Source organism: Alosa sapidissima, chromosome 22 (assembly GCF_018492685.1).
Source record: "Alosa sapidissima isolate fAloSap1 chromosome 22, fAloSap1.pri, whole genome shotgun sequence".
Classification (NCBI taxonomy): Eukaryota; Metazoa; Chordata; class Actinopteri; order Clupeiformes; family Clupeidae; genus Alosa; species Alosa sapidissima.
The window spans coordinates 13,855,225-13,872,081 of NC_055978.1; the positions used below are offsets into that span (position 1 = coordinate 13,855,225).

Here is a 16,857-nt window from a genome sequence, read left to right on the forward strand (position 1 = left end):
TCTCAATAACCAATGTCTTCATGCTTGCTTGTAAATTTTTTACATTTTATATATAAGCATGCATGTAACAGTTAAGAGGTAAACATGCGTTCTCTGCCATTCTCCAATTGGTAAGTGCTTTATTCTAAAAGTAAAAACGACGTACATTTTCCTTCATTGGAGAGGAGACTATTTTGTAACCGATTGGGCTGGATGCAAGTAATGGGGCTATGCACCATGCCAGGCAATGGGGCGACAATAAAATGGTATTATGAAGCCGTAGGGTTAGCAACTGATCTTTTCCGAGATGAAGTAATCGGAAAATGTTTTAGGTTTTCAAAAGGATGGAGGCGTTGAAGTCTGCCTTCGATTTTGAACAACTCCTGGTTTGCGGCTTTGACTATGATTGGGCGTGTTCTTGCAATATCCGTTCACGTCATTCCAGGAAAAAGCTGAGATACGGATGCCGATGGGCGCTGAATGATATGTCAACAACGTGCAGAATTGCTGCAACTGATTCATTCTACATGTTCCGTACAAACCAGGACCGATGTCGACCACTCGATGTATTACTTCAATTTCTGTAACATTAATGTTGCTCCACGTCTGCACGAATAATTGACGGGCCTTATTCACCCTCAAGGGCTAGCTAACTAGCTAGCCAGCTAATGCAGAGCCACGTTTGTGTATGATCGTAAGTATATCTTGCCTTTCTTCAAAGTTAATAGACTTTAGCAACTTCAACGTAAAGTCCAAAATTAGTCATGCCCGTACTGAAAACGGTGCCGTGAAATCCAAGTGTCAGTACGGACTTGTCGGGTTAAAAGATTTGTATCTGCAGGCCAAAGGGCCGATGCCCTGGCCAATCAGTACGAAGTTCGCTAACATGAGACGTCTGTAAGCGCTCCCAACAAGTTTGTTGATTTCGAGTAGCTTGTGCGCGCTGGTTGGAGACAATAAACGTTTATTTGTGTAAGGGAAATTAAGATATCATTTATGGTACATGGTACACTTGCAATTAGTGTTAGGGTGTTTAGGGTTAGGAGAGTTTGCACGGAAATGTCACGTTAGCTCAAACAACAAGTTTGTTGGCATATAACGTTACTGGCATTAGCATTACAAACTGTTAAAGGTTTACTTGTCCGTCCTGTATGCTTTTCGTTCATTGCGCAGTGTTGTCAGGTTTTGGAAGAGAATAAGCAAGCAGGTCTATGTAAACAAGTCCCCAAAAAGCGACCATATGGTGAAAAATGACCATAAGCCTCACAGATGAGAGGGCAGGGCACTGTGTATTTCAAATAAAAAATGCTTACTGCGTTTAAATTGTCCGCGCAATAAATACATTTTGATTTGTTTAACGGTGTAAATGGAATAGGTTGTGGATAGACAGACTAGGAACAGGATAAATTGCAGTCACAGGCAGCGGAGAGAAACAGGAGATGGGAGCAAACCCAAATAAGCAACTTGAGAAACAAGCTCTAAAAAACGCAACCCGCGACTACCCAAATGTGTACGAGGACTACGGAAAAGCAAGCAGGAATTGGAAAGTCTAAGCGAACTTGGCAGCTGTAACTAGTGGTCTTGTGAGAATGGTTAATAAAATAAAATAAAAATGCTAAGATGTCAGCTGACCTCAGACGGATAAGTAGGCGCCTGCATATTCTAATAGCGCACCCATCCTTTTAAAAGTGAACCTAACCTAACATCACAAAATGTGATATTTAGTTCCTTACTCTGGTGCCATTCATTTCTCTTTATATATGAATTCAAATTCATGGTTATGTTTACAGCACGATATTAAATCCATGTTTTCCGTGTGTTCAGGCGTTGCTTATGATTTTGACGCATGCCATGTGATCGGCGAGTGTGTCGAATAAAGCCCACATTTTTCTACTAAGTGGCAAGTAAGTACTTCTACAGTAACGTTTTTTAACTTTGTCCTTTGTCCTCATGTTGCCTTCTGACTGATTGCATATTTCCCTTAGACAGAGACAATGCCACTTGAAGTGGGACCGTCACCCTCTGGTAAAGGTACGAGTGCTTATTATACGTTTAGGAATACTTAAGTATACTATTTTCATTTATTGATCGATTCATTCATTAATTCATTCTGCCTTAGGTCATTCTTTTCTTTATTGCACTTAGCACTTTATTGTGAAGCACTTTGGTGCGGCTCATCCTTTTGTAAATGCGCTATAGAAATGAAATTTGACTTGACTTTGACTTGACTGAACTTCAACCACCATTAACAACTTCCCTTAAATTGTATTTGTTTTTAGACAATGGACAGAAGGACCCACCACGCAAGCCGGAGAAGGCCAGCCGGTAGGCAGATGCATATAGTACACATAGTATTGTAGTCTAAAAATATGTGTAAAAGTGCACTTTGTGCAAGTGATATATTTACAGTTTGGTTTCCAGTTCGACCATTGTCATTTAGGAGGAAGAAGTCAATAGATTGTTTGGGACATAATCCTAAAGTTAAAGCTCTACTGTGACTGTTATATAGTCCTGTTATTACTGTAGTAGTGTATTTTGCAGCAGGTGTCAGGTTCCTTAGACAAAAGTCAACTTATCAACCCACACTTTCCCCCTCACTCTAGGGCAAGTGGAGAGCCCACCCCTGGCCCATCCAGTGCCCCCCAGAGACAGGGCTACTGCAGCTGCTGTCAAGTGTTCTACAGCAGTGTGGAGCAGGTGAGTGACAGTTTAGTGCATGACTGTGCTTAAGTGCTTGTGTGATCATGAATTTACTAATTTAGCATGTCGTTTTAGTTCTTGTTGTGTTAAGGTGTTTGGAGATATGTACATAGGTTATTGCTGTTGAGGCTGCTAATATCTGTAACATAGTACCTCAGAATTGCCATAAGAAATATTCCCGCAGTGTTGGAAAATACTCTGTCCCTTCCCCACTTCTTTCACCCAGTCTGTCTAATTGCAATTGCTGGCAAACGAAGGCAGCTGGCGACCTCAGCCATATGTCAGCATCTTGCTTGCTTTTAAACTAAGTGATGAAAATAGCCAACTGGCCTGAAAGGTTTGTTGGGAAAAGAAGAGAAAGTGAAAGATTCTGAAATCTGGAGTTTCATCTGTCATTAAACAGGAACACTACCCTTTTGCATTTTTATCATTATTTGATCGCCTTGACTATTATAATAGCCTTTCCCCATAATATTTTCTGCATTTCTTTTTTAGTATATCATAGATAGCTTTGAACAATCAGCTACTTAATGCTGGCAACATTCCAGTCAGCAATAAAAAAAACAGCTGGCTAAGGACTTCTTTTCAAGTTCTCCTGATGTCTTCCTGATCATCATCTGTGCAGGCCCATCAGGTAGTTGTTAGGCATCATCACTGTTGGATAATTCCCTCAGTATACGTGTAAAAGTGTAAGGATAAGTATAAACCAAGTAGTCAGTAAAGTCTTGGTGCTGAATGCTCCCACAGTACGTTGTGTGTCAAATATTCAGCACAGGTTTACAGAAAGTGAAATTTATTATTTGAGTATTTGTCATTCAGTCTGCTTGACCAAATAGCACATAAGATCTGTATTAACTCTTTGTGAATGGCGCAAAGTTTTGTGAATATATTGTGATTGGCATTTAAAATTGTGAATTAAAATTGTGAATATGTTGTGGCGTAACTGTTTGTCTCCTTGTTGTCCACAGCACCTGATGAGTCCGAAGCACAAGGAGGTAGTGCGGACTGCTCGGAGTGCTGTCGCCACAGGCAGCCTGATGGACAGGTTCCTGCAGGATGTCATGAGGCACCATCCCCATCGCTACATTGACACACGGTACCGTTTACCACTGTATCCATGGTCTTTCAGGAAGAACACTTGCTTTTTCATCGCCTTGTGACAAATAGTTTGTCTAGTGTTTGGGTCCTGGGCTCTTGATAAACCAACATTTGGTCTACATGTTGACTCTTTGTTCAGTTAGGGACAATAAAACCAAAGAGTTGGCTGATTCTAAAAGCTAAATATATATTATTATACATCGATAATAAGACTTGCATGGTACTTGCCCAATGCGGCATGGATGCTGAAGATGTGAATTCCTTGATGAAATGTGGTAGGGAACAGTCCATCTGTATGTTGTTTATTCTGTTCTCTCTTTGCAGGCCGACCCATGCAGATCTGCCATGTCTGACCACCTTACCAGCCCCACGGGAGGAGCTTTCAGAGGTTTACTGTGGATCTAAGGATGACGGAGCGTCAGTTGGGACGCGAGAGGAGATGCCCAGCTCAGATGACGAATCCTGTCCTCCTGCACCCACGCAGAAGGCTTCGTTGGCTTCAAAGAAGGATGCGCCAGCGGCCACCATCACGTCCGTGAAGGCTGCGGATATTCCCACAACAAGTACGCACGGTTGCTTGGACAGCTTTAAGACTCATCTGAACCCACCGCTGTCCAGAAAGGACTCGCCCACACAAGGGTTTTTGCACAGGACTAGTAGCACTTCATTACAAACCCTCTCGCAGTCAAAGTCCTACTCCAAGCACACCACAAAAGTACCTACAAAGTTAGCTAGCGCACAACCCCAATCGCCCGCAGACCCTTTGCATTCAAAAGACCCATCGCCTGAACAGCCCAGTACCTCTCAGCCTCAGCACCGAAAAGCTAACAAGAAGACCAACCGACGTGGGGAAGGGGATGACTCAGCCTCTGGCTCTCTAGTTGGAGCGCAATCTTCCAGGGTCCCCACGTCAAAAGCCCCCGCTCTCAGCAGACCAGCATTTGAGAGTACTGTCCTCTGGGCCCCAGCGATACCCCCTTGGAAAGCTGCCCATCAAGAGCGCACCTTCTCGGATGTCTCGGACCAGATAAACCAAGTGATCAACGACGTTATCGACCTCCATTGTTACGGGCGAGTCCGCGAGCAGAAGAAACCGGACATCGCTGACGATGACGACGACGGCGAGGGAAGCTTCCGTCTGAGCCTGCACTCCATGAGCAACTCGGCAGGAAGCAGGGGGTGGGATGACACGCTGCAGGCTGCCCTGGGCACCACAAAGGTGGACGAGAAGAACCTCACAGGCCTCATGGAGACCCACATCAGTCTGGAGGACCAGAAGTACAAGAGCCAGCTGGACTCTGCCCTGAAGCCGGCACAGGACACGGAGGAGGAGATTGGGGAGACCGAAGCAACAACGGTTAGCAGAGCAGACGTGGGTGCGGACGAGGTGCTGCCGGACCTCCCTCATATCCCGCCGTCGTTTGTTGGGAAGACTTGGGCCCAGGTGATGCAGGAGGATGACCTGAAGATCGACTCGCTGGTGAAGGAGTTCCGTGAGGGATCCTTCCGCTGCTACTTTGACACGGAGTCTCTGGCTCGCTACGGGAAACACCGGCGGAGAAAGACACGCAGGAAGACACGCGACCCTCAGCCCCAGGAGAATGTCGATACCACCGCCACAGTGGACTGCACAGATGTCCTCCCTCTCATGGAGCATACTGAGGAGGATGTTGTCATCGAGGAGCAGCAGCAGCCATTGCCAGTAAAGGAGCAGACAGCGCAGCCTCAAAAGCGCTTCTATCGCCTCGCGTCTCGCTGTCAGGTGGTCAAGGTCAGTCACGGGACTCAGACGACCGGCGTGAGCTGGCCCATGGTCCGTCGCAAAACAGTCGAAGAGATAAGAGCGTCGCTGGACGATGCCGAGCCTCCGCAGGAGTTGGGGCAAGTGACCAATTCTGCCAATGAAACGCCCAAAATGAAGACCAGGCTCTGCGCTCTAAGCCTGCCGGCCTCCTACAGTAAGGTGATGAGCCCGCTTCAGCCCAAAACGGTCGTTTACGTGCTCTCATCCCCGGCGGACACTGCGCCGAGCCTCAGCAAGCAGCCGGGCAAGCGCAGGCCAGGCGGAGGAAGGAAGAAGAAGACGTGCGACCTGGACAGCGCCTACAAGTACAAATACAAACGGACTCCGCTGAAATACTACGACCCACTCACCAACCGGATTTTAAAGTCCCCACCGAAAGGCGTGCCCAGCACGCCCAACCCCAAATATTACCCACATGTGCGGCAGCTCTTCCGCAGCCTTAGTCCGGACAACAACAAAGAGCGCTACGCGTTCGAGTTCGGGAGCGAGTCCTGGGGGTCTCCGCGGGGCTGGGCCAGCAGCAGCGTGGCCGACCTCTGCGCGTCCAGCGCGGGTTCCTGCCTGGACAGCGCGGGGCCCTCGGAGCCCGGCTCCTCTCTGTCCAGCAGCCGCCGGGCCCTCTTCAGCCGCTCCTCCTCCGGCAGCCGGTTCCTGCTGGGCACGCTGACCCCAGCGCCGTCGGTCGCCGACAGCGCCCCCATGGTCCCGGCGGGCTCCCAGACGAGCAGCCGTGGAAAGACGTCCTCCGCTGCGGCGGCGGTGGCGGCGGACCAGGCTGGAGGTCCAGGGCAGGGCAGGCGGAAGAGGAGGTGTGGGGATAAGGCGAGATCTTTGACGCCAGCCAAGAATCCGGCCTCCCCTCCGTACAAGAGGAGGAAAAAATCAGCCAAGCCCAGGGCCAAAGGGAAGGGAGGGGGGTCTCTGCAGCGGGCGGTGCATCCCCGTAAGTCGCCGGAGGGCAGGACGTCTCCCAGGGGCAAAGCTGCCACCAGGACTTCTCCGAGAACTACACCAAGAACCCGATCACGTTTGAGGCCCTAAATAGATTCACATTATCCCATAATTTAGGAGTGTGTGTGTGTGTGTGTGTGTGTGTGTGTGTCTCAACCCTGGTGAACCACCAGCAAAATGTGTGTGTGTCTACAGCTGATTGAATTCAGCAGATGATCATAATGCCATTGAGAGCTTACAAGAAAATCTCCCCTCTGTGTGGTATGGCAGGGCTGGTGGTGAAGTACATAGTGTTAATGGTCTTCCAAGAGCAACATTCAGAAACCCTGATGTACACATCTAAATAGGTGCAGTCAGTTCTCTTTTATAATGCAGTAACTGTTGCTGAGTTAAGAGGTTGTGTAGCATCACAGAGACATACGTCAACAGTATACCAGACCTCAGCCTTTTTAAAGTTGTCTGTAGACAATGTTCAGAACCAAAATTAAAATAGATTGACTTCAGGTGTGTACCCACATCCTGAAATGACAATGTCAAATCTGTTCTCATGAGACTAGAAGCTGTGTAATACCTTGAGGACCAAGAAACATGTAGGTGATTTACAAATCTTTGAATGGGTTGTAATGTGTACACCAATAGTGTCTCACCCTGACCTATCATAGTCGAGTCTCAGCCATTTGTTTATATCTACAATATGAAGAGGTAAACACATTAGAATAATGGAGTGTTGTTTTCATTCTCAGCTTAAACCCTGATGTAATAGTTTTTTTCCCCCAAAATAATTGGCACCCCTAATGACAAGATCAGTGGAATGGTACAGATCACTTTGTGTCCAAGTTTCCTGTTTGTGTTGATTTTATTTATTTTTTTCCCCTGAGGGATCCATCATTCCCACTGAAAGTGTATGACAGTCTGATAAGTACGTTCATTTAAATTTCTCTGTGTCTATTTATTAATTTGACCTAATTCATTTCATGATGAAATACCAGGAATTGCAAACAATTTAAAATGCAAGGGTGCCAAACATGAAAAGTTGAGACAAATCAATATAGGATTAATGTTGCTGTAGCTCATGTTTTAACATGAGAATCACTTTACAAATTAAAAATTATAATAATTGGTTCACCCCTGCTTTCCTAAATATACTGTAGAATTGTTCTTAATTGAAACTATCGAGTCTGTAAAACCTTTCCCTAATCTCAACATTTTGTTTCGCTGACAAAACCATTCTAGTCATCATGCTCTACCACTTTTTTCACTTTAACAGGTGAAAACGTGAATGTAGGATGATTTTTTTTTTTAGAACAGTTTATACCTCAAGTATCAGTGAGATGAGTAGATTGCGGTGACTCTTATATTTGGAGGGAATTTCCTTAAGCACATGGGTTTAAACTTGAATATGTTTTAAAGATTTGGCACGACTAAAATTTGCATCTTGTTTCTGTACTTCATTTGTTATAGATGTTGTGCTGTATCCACACATTGTGCACTGATCTCTTTGTATCTTGTTTTCTGTGCTAACCAATTCTTTAAAGGTGCTATGTGTTGTTGGTTCAGCTTAAAAAAAGAATACTAGTTTAAAAAAAGGGCATGGCAGCATGTGAAAAAAACAACCATTTTGACAGAATATCAAAAATTCCTATTCCATTCGTTTCCCCAGATACACACTAAAGTTGGCATGCAAACCAGCTAGGTTGACCCAGCTGTCTTGCAGCATCACTGTGTGCTGCTGTATTAAATACAATGTGAGTTGATGGAAGAGTGCCTTGTTGCTATGAGACAACTCGGAGCCTACAGAACTCTGCATAGCACTTTTAACCACAGAGGGCCCTAACTGAAAGATGGGTAAAGTGCAGCTGTGGTATCATTTTTCTTGAGTTTCTCAGTTAATGAAATGTTTAGTTTAACCATGTATATGAGCTATGGGAATATGGTTCCCTTCACACAACATATTCAGTCTAACTAAAGCTAATTTAATAACTAGACAAGATTTACTAGTTTACCATCATGAGCAAGACATTGAAGCCCAAACATTGATGAGTCAGCTCAATGCTCCCATGTGCCACACGATAGCTGTATTCCATGCATGAGAACTGTGCTTGATGACATACTCTGCACTTTGCCCACCAAATTAATTAGGGCCCATAGTCTGCTACATGCCGGTGTCCTTTGGGAAAGCTTTGTGGTTGAAATATTCCAACAAAACTTAAGCATAAAACTCAAGCATACTTTGAGAGCATGACCTGTTTTGCCGATATCAGCCTGTTATTTCCAGAATTTGCTGTATTATTTTATTGTCAGTTACAACAGAGATGAACTTGAGATGTGCATGTCCTGGTGGTATTACAGTTGTCCGCACATCATGATATTTTTCCACAATCACGTTGGTGTTGCAATTCCAGAAACATATTGTTTAATTACTGTAACAACTGCAGAGAAGATGTTGATAAATTGCATTCACCATGATAAGCTACATTGTCTTCACATATTATGTTCATAGTCATTCTCAGGAAATTGAATTTTGTTTGTTAAATTAATTGATGTTGATCATCATAGGTGCTGAAAATTCTTGACTTGGCCGGGTATTGTGAACTGGTTCTCTGGTGAGGGTGTTTTGTCTGTGTGCTCTGAAAACAATGTCAGTTTAAAAAAAAGTAAATATGGGGACACTAGCTTTTATTTTGCTACTGCGCTGATTTAAGAAAAGATGTTATTCATTCCTTTGGAAGGACAGATTCATCAGACACATCATTCACCCTCCTTTCCTCCACATTCTTCCTGAAGTGGGACTGCTTACATAGGTTATTACATGTGGTGAAGGAAACAGATGCACCATATTTCACCTCTTAATGATACCTACCCAGTAGTTTGATTGTTTTTTCTTTGAAAAAAATCTGAAGGATTTATCTGATGTGCAATGTTTCATAGCTGTCCACTAGGTTGTATGGGAGCACTATACATGAAAATAACTGTAATGAAATGAATTGTCATTCTTCCATCCATGTCAGCCCAGTTGAAGTCCTATGGGAAAAGATGGAGGTGGTTGAAAAACTGTATTTTACACTGCCGCCAAAACATCACCAAAACATAATCAGTGCTGAAAAGTCCATTAAAAAAATAAAAAGTCCCATCCCTTTTAAAGAGATCATGATCTTCTGATTGTAAATTCACATGGCAGTTGCTCTAGTGGTTTTGTAGCCCTGAAACACTGAAACAGTTGTATGTTTTGTGTTACTGGAAACATGCTTCCATGTGAAGCAGTGGTGGGACTTTGTCCCACATAGAACACAAATACATATTGTGTTGCAAGTTGCAAGGCTTCCATTTTTCGAACAGCCAGTATAGGAAATAGTTCAGAGAAAATGATATGATATCTGCTGAATTCAGTGAAGTTTTGCACAGTTGGGTTTAAACAACTTAAAAATTAGACAATGTACTGTCTTGTGTATGTGTGCTTTCTTTTCACGTTTTTTAACAAGCTGGATATTTTTTTAAGTTTATAATGGATATTTTTAAATACGACAAGAGCTTGGCTATTTAAATTGATTGTACATTAAAGTTTTTGATGATTACAGAAAATTGTGCATGTCTCTTTTGGCAGATAGCCTCAGTTTGATCTTGTCATACATTGAGATAAAAAGTTGATGTTTCTCTGTTAATTATTGTGGAAGTGATTAACATCAAGAATTCATAAGCTAAGTAAGCAATATAACATTCTTGGCTTTGATACAAATCACTGCATAATTAGCCTAGAGAAATTAGGAAGTTTGTCATGTCACATGTAGTCTAAGAAAGAATCGCAATAGCGGCTACTGGTCACTTTATTGTAGGCCTTTTGAGATACAGCATGATCTGGATGTGAGAAGCAGGCCTATACTTAGTTTTTCCTTAAGGCATTGCAGCCAACGCTCTAATTATTGTAAAGTAGGCCTATACAGTACAAGTTGCGTCTGGCCGTTAACCTGAGATAGCCACTCTAATAAATCTCGTTGATAAGATAAGAGGGGGTAATCCCCATGACTATCCCAAATGTGCAATTCTATGCCATGGTGGTCCCGTTATATATTTTCAAAACCTTCACTCCACACCCAATTCTCAATGTCTTGAAGCTCGTCAAGTGATTTTTAGTGGTTCTTAGGATTGTCAGATCGCAGAATGATGCATAAGCCTTATCTCTGGTAAGATTTATGGCATGTCCAAAGGCTCTGAGGTGTGAAGGAGACCGTTACGCAGGTACAGGCGTCTGAGACAACATGAGAGAGAGAGTGAGAGAGAGAGAGAGAGAGAGAGAGATGCTAATGTAGGAATCTGTGTACTTGCGCAGTCGCAGAGGCTGGACCGATGATGATATGAGCCGCCTGGCCACCGCCTTCCACCCGTACCTCCACCCTCCGCTGTCTAACCGCGTTCTCCACCCCTCCATCGCAAATGCAATAGCCTACGCAGGATTTACTTCTTCCTGTGGGATACGCCAGGAATCCAACAAAACGGGTCATCTTAGTGGTTAAAAATGGACCGTGATGTGCTCCGTACATTGATACGCTAATGTCATTTTACAGCCTTCAAATATGAATCATGTATTTGGTATTCCTTCTGAGTCTGGTCGTCAGCATCCTCATCGCCTTGCAATGTCCATTTGCCTCAACGTCAACGGGTATGTAAACCTGTTAGCTCTTCTCTGTTGTTTTGCTGAACCTGTGCTGTCAGCGCTCAATCAACTGACAGATGGTAGCCTACTGATTATGATTGTGGCAAGCGATATGTGCATAGCGCTGTTTTCCTTTTGAACTTACCAAGCGCGGCAGGAGACCCTGTTTGTCCTCGCTTGATAAAGCCTAGTCAGAGATGCATACGCTGGAGTGCCTGTCAGCCAAGACCTCATACAGGGCCTACCGATGGCGTTGAAATATATTCATTTTTGTTCAATTAACCAACCGATGTATCTACGGACCATAGGGAGATGAAAGGGAAAGTTAAAGGTTCTCAATCTTGGGGGCCGTGACCATCCGGGTCTGTTGGCTAGATGAGCGAGGAGACATCGGAATCTTCAATTGAATTAAGTGGAAAGATACGGAAAATGGAGTTTGATAGGCCATTCGCATGCTACATGATATAATTACGCAAGAGCTGATGTATTTCGTATGGATAGGCCAAAAATAAGAACCTATCAGATTCCCTACTCCGAGTAAATAAGTTTACGAGCACTTACCTAATGCAATTTGTTAAGTCTATGGTCGTCTGTTTTCCTCCATCAGCATGCATTTGCTTTGCCTAGACCTCAAACAAACCAGATTGTTTGTGTTGCTTAAAAGGTTGACTACATTTAGGGTTCTGATCTGCGTTTGTTTTGGTTTTTAGTTCATTTCACATACATCGGTAGGTTTTTGTTCTTTGCATCAAAGGGAAGAGAGCATTTTCCATTCACTCTCTGCAGTGAGGGAGGGCTGCAGCTTCTTGCACTAGTTCATATATAATTGACGGGATTCCTTTTAAAACTGAAGACCTTGTCAGTAACGAGGTGCTGGTGTTTCTAACCCAGTTTCCCCTGCCGCTGAATATGTGGACATCGGGAACACGGCGTCAGACAAACCCGGGCGAGAGTCGACAGCTTCAGCACTGGACAGCGCCAACTCTACACGCGAGGGGCCTGCTCAGGGGGTCACGATTACCTATCCTGCGAGGCTTATCTACTACTTAAACAAGGAGTCGGAGAGTACCAACCATGACCTGGATACCCGTGCGCGGAACCAGATCGCACTGGACCAGGTGAGCCTGAAAAGTGTTCAGTGTGTTGGGACGTGGTTATGTTTGCTTTTGAGAGCAGATGTGTGCGTTTGTACATTCAGTGAGGTTTCCATGAGCTGACGCTGGTAAGGCAGGTTTTTACTGGGAGAAGAAGCCTAAAAACTGCATTCCCCCACCCTTCCCACACAAACACCACCGCCACACACACACACACACACAGATACACACACACATCACTGTGGGAAGTGGTGCATTGTGCTGCTCATACCCACTGTGCTAAAGTGAACACTGCGCCCCTCCAACATACACACACACACACACCCTTTTTAGCAAAAGTTGCAGTTTCCTGACTGGACATGCATGCATGGAAACACACACACACTTTGCCGTTTTCTGCAAAACATGCAGTTTTGATCTCCCATAGCCCTCTGCTTTCTTGCATGCCCCTCTTCCAAAATGTCAGGTGATGCATGAGGGAGCTAGAGAACAGCCAGTTTCTTGCTATCAGTGCAGTCCGACTGCACCGAGCAGAAGGATTACGCAGCTGTTTGCAAGATGGCATAAATCAAAATGCAATAAAGACCAATCTCAACGTCCCAGACTTGGTCCTCCACCGTCATTAGGTCTGGTCTCCAGGTTTGCATCTGATTTGCAATGGATTTTAGTGGAGTGGAGACTAATCATAGCAGACCAATGGCAGACCAATGGTGCTATAGAGTCTCACACTCCATAGCCGTCAGAAAGGAAGTGTGTGGGTGTGTGCTAGCACCCTACCCCCCCCCCCCCCCCCTTTTTTTTCAGATGCTCACATTTGTGGAAAGCGCCTCTGACGCTCACAGCTGAGATGGTGGCTTTGATCTCTGCTTGGGACCCTGTGGGAAGTGTTATGTCCAGAGCAACGCTGAATCCATGTCTGTTTTAGTGCACCCCAACCACAGATGAAAGCAGTGTGTGAAGAGAGCCGAATCCTTCATTTCACCTTTACCAAAATGCACATAGCCTGTTTATCTATTCTAAGGGCAGAGCTTGGGGGCCAACCTCAAAGCTTAAGGGTCTAAGTTCTCTAGGAGCACGGGAGCTGAGTAGATATGTGCTCACTTTGATTCAGAGTGCCTTCAAAATGAGTCTGTGTACTGTAACGCAATGCAGTGCTTATTGTGGGGTTGTTGGGGTTTTTTTACTGTGTAGGAAGCATGGAGGATTTCAGTCCCTGGCTTTCTCTCGTGTTGAGTGTTCCTGCTGAGTGTGTGATTCAAAACAAAACAAACAAAAAAAAAAACTGGAATACAAGATTTGTGTCGTGCCTGTATTTGCATGTTGAGTCAGACGTGATTGTCAGCCATGTTTATGTTTTTAATCTCCATCAGGATATCCACCTGGCTCAGGCAAGCTTTCAGCTTGAGGCCTTTGGGTCCACCTTTATTCTGGACCTTTCTTTAAATAAGTAAGTGTGTACGTGTGTGCGTGCTTGCGTACGTGTATGTGTGTGTGGTGTGCGTATATCTGTGTGTGTGTGTGTGTGTGTGTGTGTGTGTGTGTGTGCGTGTGTGATGAGTAGGTAGGTTTGTTTTTCTTATTTTCCAACTAAGCTCTCCCGCCTATAGTCTCATCAGGCCAGATACACAGTAACTTTGCTGCTTGACGAGGAAAGCCAATGTCTGGAGACGAGTCTCACAGATTATTTTATATAGGACTGTGGTGGTATTCTGGTCAACTCTATCAAAGCTGAAACCTTCCTTCCTTGACATTACTGGACAAAGCAACACTCACCTTCAGTCTGCAAGATATGGCAGAGCTCTAGACATTTTCAAAACACACATTTTTGTTTCTATACCTCACTTGAGACAAAAATTCCCTCATGATGGTTCCCTTCCATATACCGTATTGCCATGAGACTGCTATTTACATCGGGTTCCAGGATGGTGAACAGGAAAGGCTTTACGTTGATTAAAAAGAGCCCTCGGGACAGTCTTCACTGAAATAGATATTGAGTTTGCATGGATATAGTGTGTGTGTGTGTGTGTGTGTGTGTGTGTGTGTGTGTGTGTGTACTTGTGGTTTATTTTGAACAATGGTTTATTATCATATCATAATGAGGAGAGATGGGAGTTGGTGGCTTGGGTTTGAGAACTAATAGATCATTTTAGACTGTAGATCTGCTGCATTCTTTGGGGCAAAAATGACAAATTGCTTGCATTAATGCTGATGTCTTTGTTTTGTAGTGATTTGCTGTCCTCAGATTATGTAGAGATCCACTTTGAGGATGGGAAACCGGTGCTTTCTAAGGTACGCTGGGTGAAATATAGATACTTTAAGTCCAGTAAAAGTTTTAAATGCAGCTATCTCCCCTGTGAAAAGACCATTTATTATCCAGGTTGTGTGTCGACGTGTATTACATGCAGTTTTTTAATAGAATATCTGACCAGCATACAACAGGTAAATATACCCATTTAATGCCACAAAGAAACTAGAAAACAAAGATATATACCTGTTCTACAGTATATTAATCATGTGAACCATAAACTATATTTTACTTAAATAGAATCATATTTATACCTATTCACTTCTACATGATACAGCATCAGATGGACAAAATCTGTTTTTGTGTGTGTGTGTGTGTGTGTGTGTGTGTGTGTGTGTGTGTGTGTGTGTGTGTGTGTGTGTGTGTGTGTGTGTGTGTGTGTGTGTGCGTGCGTGCGTGTGCGTGCGTGTGTGTGCGCGTGTGTGTGTGTGTGTGTGCCTGCAGGGAGGGGAGCACTGCTACTACCATGGCCAAGTGCGAGGAAAGGAGTCGTCGCGTGTGGCCGTGTCCACCTGTAACGGACTGCAGTAAGAGACCTCACTCAGTGTTGCCTCTTAAGCCTGACAGAGAAAGAAAAATAGCGAGCAAGTGCAAGTTGTGCATTTTTAAACTGGTGTATCTCTCCCCATATACTGTTAAGATATGAAGAGTCTGGATGAATGCAGTTGGTGAATGGTTAATGCAGTCACTTTTTCTCCTGCTTATCATGCCTCCTAATGTTCTATTTATGTGTTCTTTTTTTCTCTCACTATTTCTTTCAATCTCTCTCTCTCTCTAACTCTCTCCTTCCCACTCACTGCTTCAACCTTTCTCTCTCTCTCCTCCTCTCTTTGAAACAGTGGTATGTTTGATGATGGGGACTTTGTGTACCTCATCGAGCCGCTGAAGCAGACGCACTTCTCGGTAATGGACTTGACTCACCGCCATCCGTACAAATTCTCTGCATGGCCTCATGAATTCTGTTATAAAGTAAATTAATGCATTTCTCAGTGTTCACCCGTGTCCTGTTTCTACCTGTGACCCCCCTCAGGACATGGAGGCCAGACCACATACTTTACGCAGAGCCACCTCGCTGCTCTCTCTGGGTGACGCAGTTGACCTGGGTAAACACTAATTATTCCTTTAAAAGAAAAACAGTGTGACCTGGAACTTTTTTTATGGGAGTGTGAACACTGCAGATAATAGATTACATCAGCTGCAATATGTTTGGTCTCAGTAGTCTCAGTAAGTCTTTGATACATATTATTGTCTATTTTATTTATTTTCAACAAGTTTTCTGTTGGCATTTGAATGATGGCATGCCAACCCCCCGACCCCTTTTCGGCCTGTGTAAACATGTGTGCTTCTTGAGATTGTTGAGTAAAACCCTCACGCCACCCCTGTGTGTAGGTCTGGGGAAACAGAGGGAGGACGAGGCTGAGGAGGATGGGCCAGAGAAGGAGGTCTCATCAGACATGCCCTGGCTAAGACGCCGGAGGAAACGAGCCGTGAGTATCTGACCTTTCACTTGTGACCTATGATCCCCATGATGAGCTGTCAACCCCCTCTAAACCTGTATATGATCTATGAGAGTCTACTTTTTTTTGGTTGCCCCTAATACAGATCAACATCAAATGTATACATTCATAAAGATGGAAGTTCAACAGTCAGCCAGTTTTGTCAGATTCCCTTTTTTAAACATTTTTGATGTTTTGATGTGATTTGAAGTTTGTAGACCCTGTTGTTGCATAGCAGGAAGAAAGATTCACTGCTGGGATAATTTGCTGATCATTTGTCTTTGTTTATGCTCTCTGCCTTAAAAACAGATGCCACGTAATGTGTTCGAGGAGATGAAGTATCTGGAGATCATGATTGTCAGCGACCACAACACGGTAAATGCACCTTTTCCGATTTCAATTACGCCCGAGACTAATCAATAAGCTTTTCAGCACTGATTGGGCTGTCCTTGCAAATCAATAGTGTCCATTACAGCTATCACTTTCACTTCCTGTAGTACCTCAAAGACACCACTAGGTGGTACTATTTTTTGTCTTCTTTGACATTAGTGTCACACAGTGAAGTGCTTTGTTTGACCATGCACTGTTAAAAAGTTTGATTTATAGTCATAAAAAATGCTGCATCAGATGACCATTATTCTCTGTCACCTTGTTTTTGTCTCTTGTTCAGAGAGTCAGCAGGTCTTTTTAGTGTCTGATCAGCTCAATATCTTCTTACAGTTCAAGAGACACAAAACCAAAAAGCATACCAGGAATTTCGCAAAGTCAGTGGTCAACTTTGT

General features: G+C 44.1%; 2 protein-coding genes across 6 annotated transcripts in view; both read left to right on the forward strand.

The window, feature by feature from the left end:
- Nucleotides 1–336: 336 nt before the first annotated feature.
- Nucleotides 337–9,668, forward strand: zdbf2 (zinc finger, DBF-type containing 2). Its single transcript, XM_042079605.1, has 7 exons — nt 337–673; nt 1,804–1,883; nt 1,965–2,010; nt 2,259–2,304; nt 2,583–2,676; nt 3,648–3,775; nt 4,102–9,668. The coding sequence occupies exons 3-7, from the start codon at nt 1,974–1,976 to the stop codon at nt 6,620–6,622; spliced, it is 2,826 nt and encodes a 941-aa protein (XP_041935539.1). The 5' UTR covers nt 337–673; nt 1,804–1,883; nt 1,965–1,973; the 3' UTR covers nt 6,623–9,668.
- Nucleotides 9,669–10,880: 1,212 nt separating this feature from the next.
- The window catches only part of adam23a (ADAM metallopeptidase domain 23a), a 22,152-nt gene continuing 16,175 nt past the window's right edge, over nt 10,881–16,857 (forward strand). For 4 of the 5 annotated variants that reach the window (XR_006026484.1, XR_006026483.1, XM_042079105.1 and 1 more), the window contains exons 1-10: nt 10,881–11,186; nt 12,072–12,298; nt 13,645–13,721; nt 14,500–14,563; nt 15,024–15,106; nt 15,419–15,482; nt 15,610–15,682; nt 15,969–16,066; nt 16,385–16,450; nt 16,796–16,857. The exon at nt 16,796–16,857 is cut by the window's right edge and continues 7 nt beyond it. Coding sequence is in view for 3 of the 5 variants with exons in the window: in XM_042079105.1 (XP_041935039.1) it covers nt 11,108–11,186; nt 12,072–12,298; nt 13,645–13,721; nt 14,500–14,563; nt 15,024–15,106; nt 15,419–15,482; nt 15,610–15,682; nt 15,969–16,066; nt 16,385–16,450; nt 16,796–16,857 (893 nt within the window). In the remaining 2 variants the exon portion in view is untranslated. The remainder of the gene's footprint in view (nt 11,187–12,071; nt 12,299–13,644; nt 13,722–14,499; nt 14,564–15,023; nt 15,107–15,418; nt 15,483–15,609; nt 15,683–15,968; nt 16,067–16,384; nt 16,451–16,795) is intronic. The other variant, XM_042079106.1, reaches the window with a different exon arrangement.

What these genes read in the sequence shown, in the direction of transcription:
- zdbf2 (XM_042079605.1), top strand. Translation starts at nt 1,974, where the DNA reads ATGCCACTTGAAGTGGGACCGTCACCCTCTGGTAAAG. An exon ending in ACCGTCACCCTCTGGTAAAG is followed by an intron (nt 2,011 to 2,258) that starts GTACGAGTGCTT and finishes ATTTGTTTTTAG; the next exon opens with ACAATGGACAGAAGGACCCA. An exon ending in CATCGCTACATTGACACACG is followed by an intron (nt 3,776 to 4,101) that starts GTACCGTTTACC and finishes CTCTCTTTGCAG; the next exon opens with GCCGACCCATGCAGATCTGC.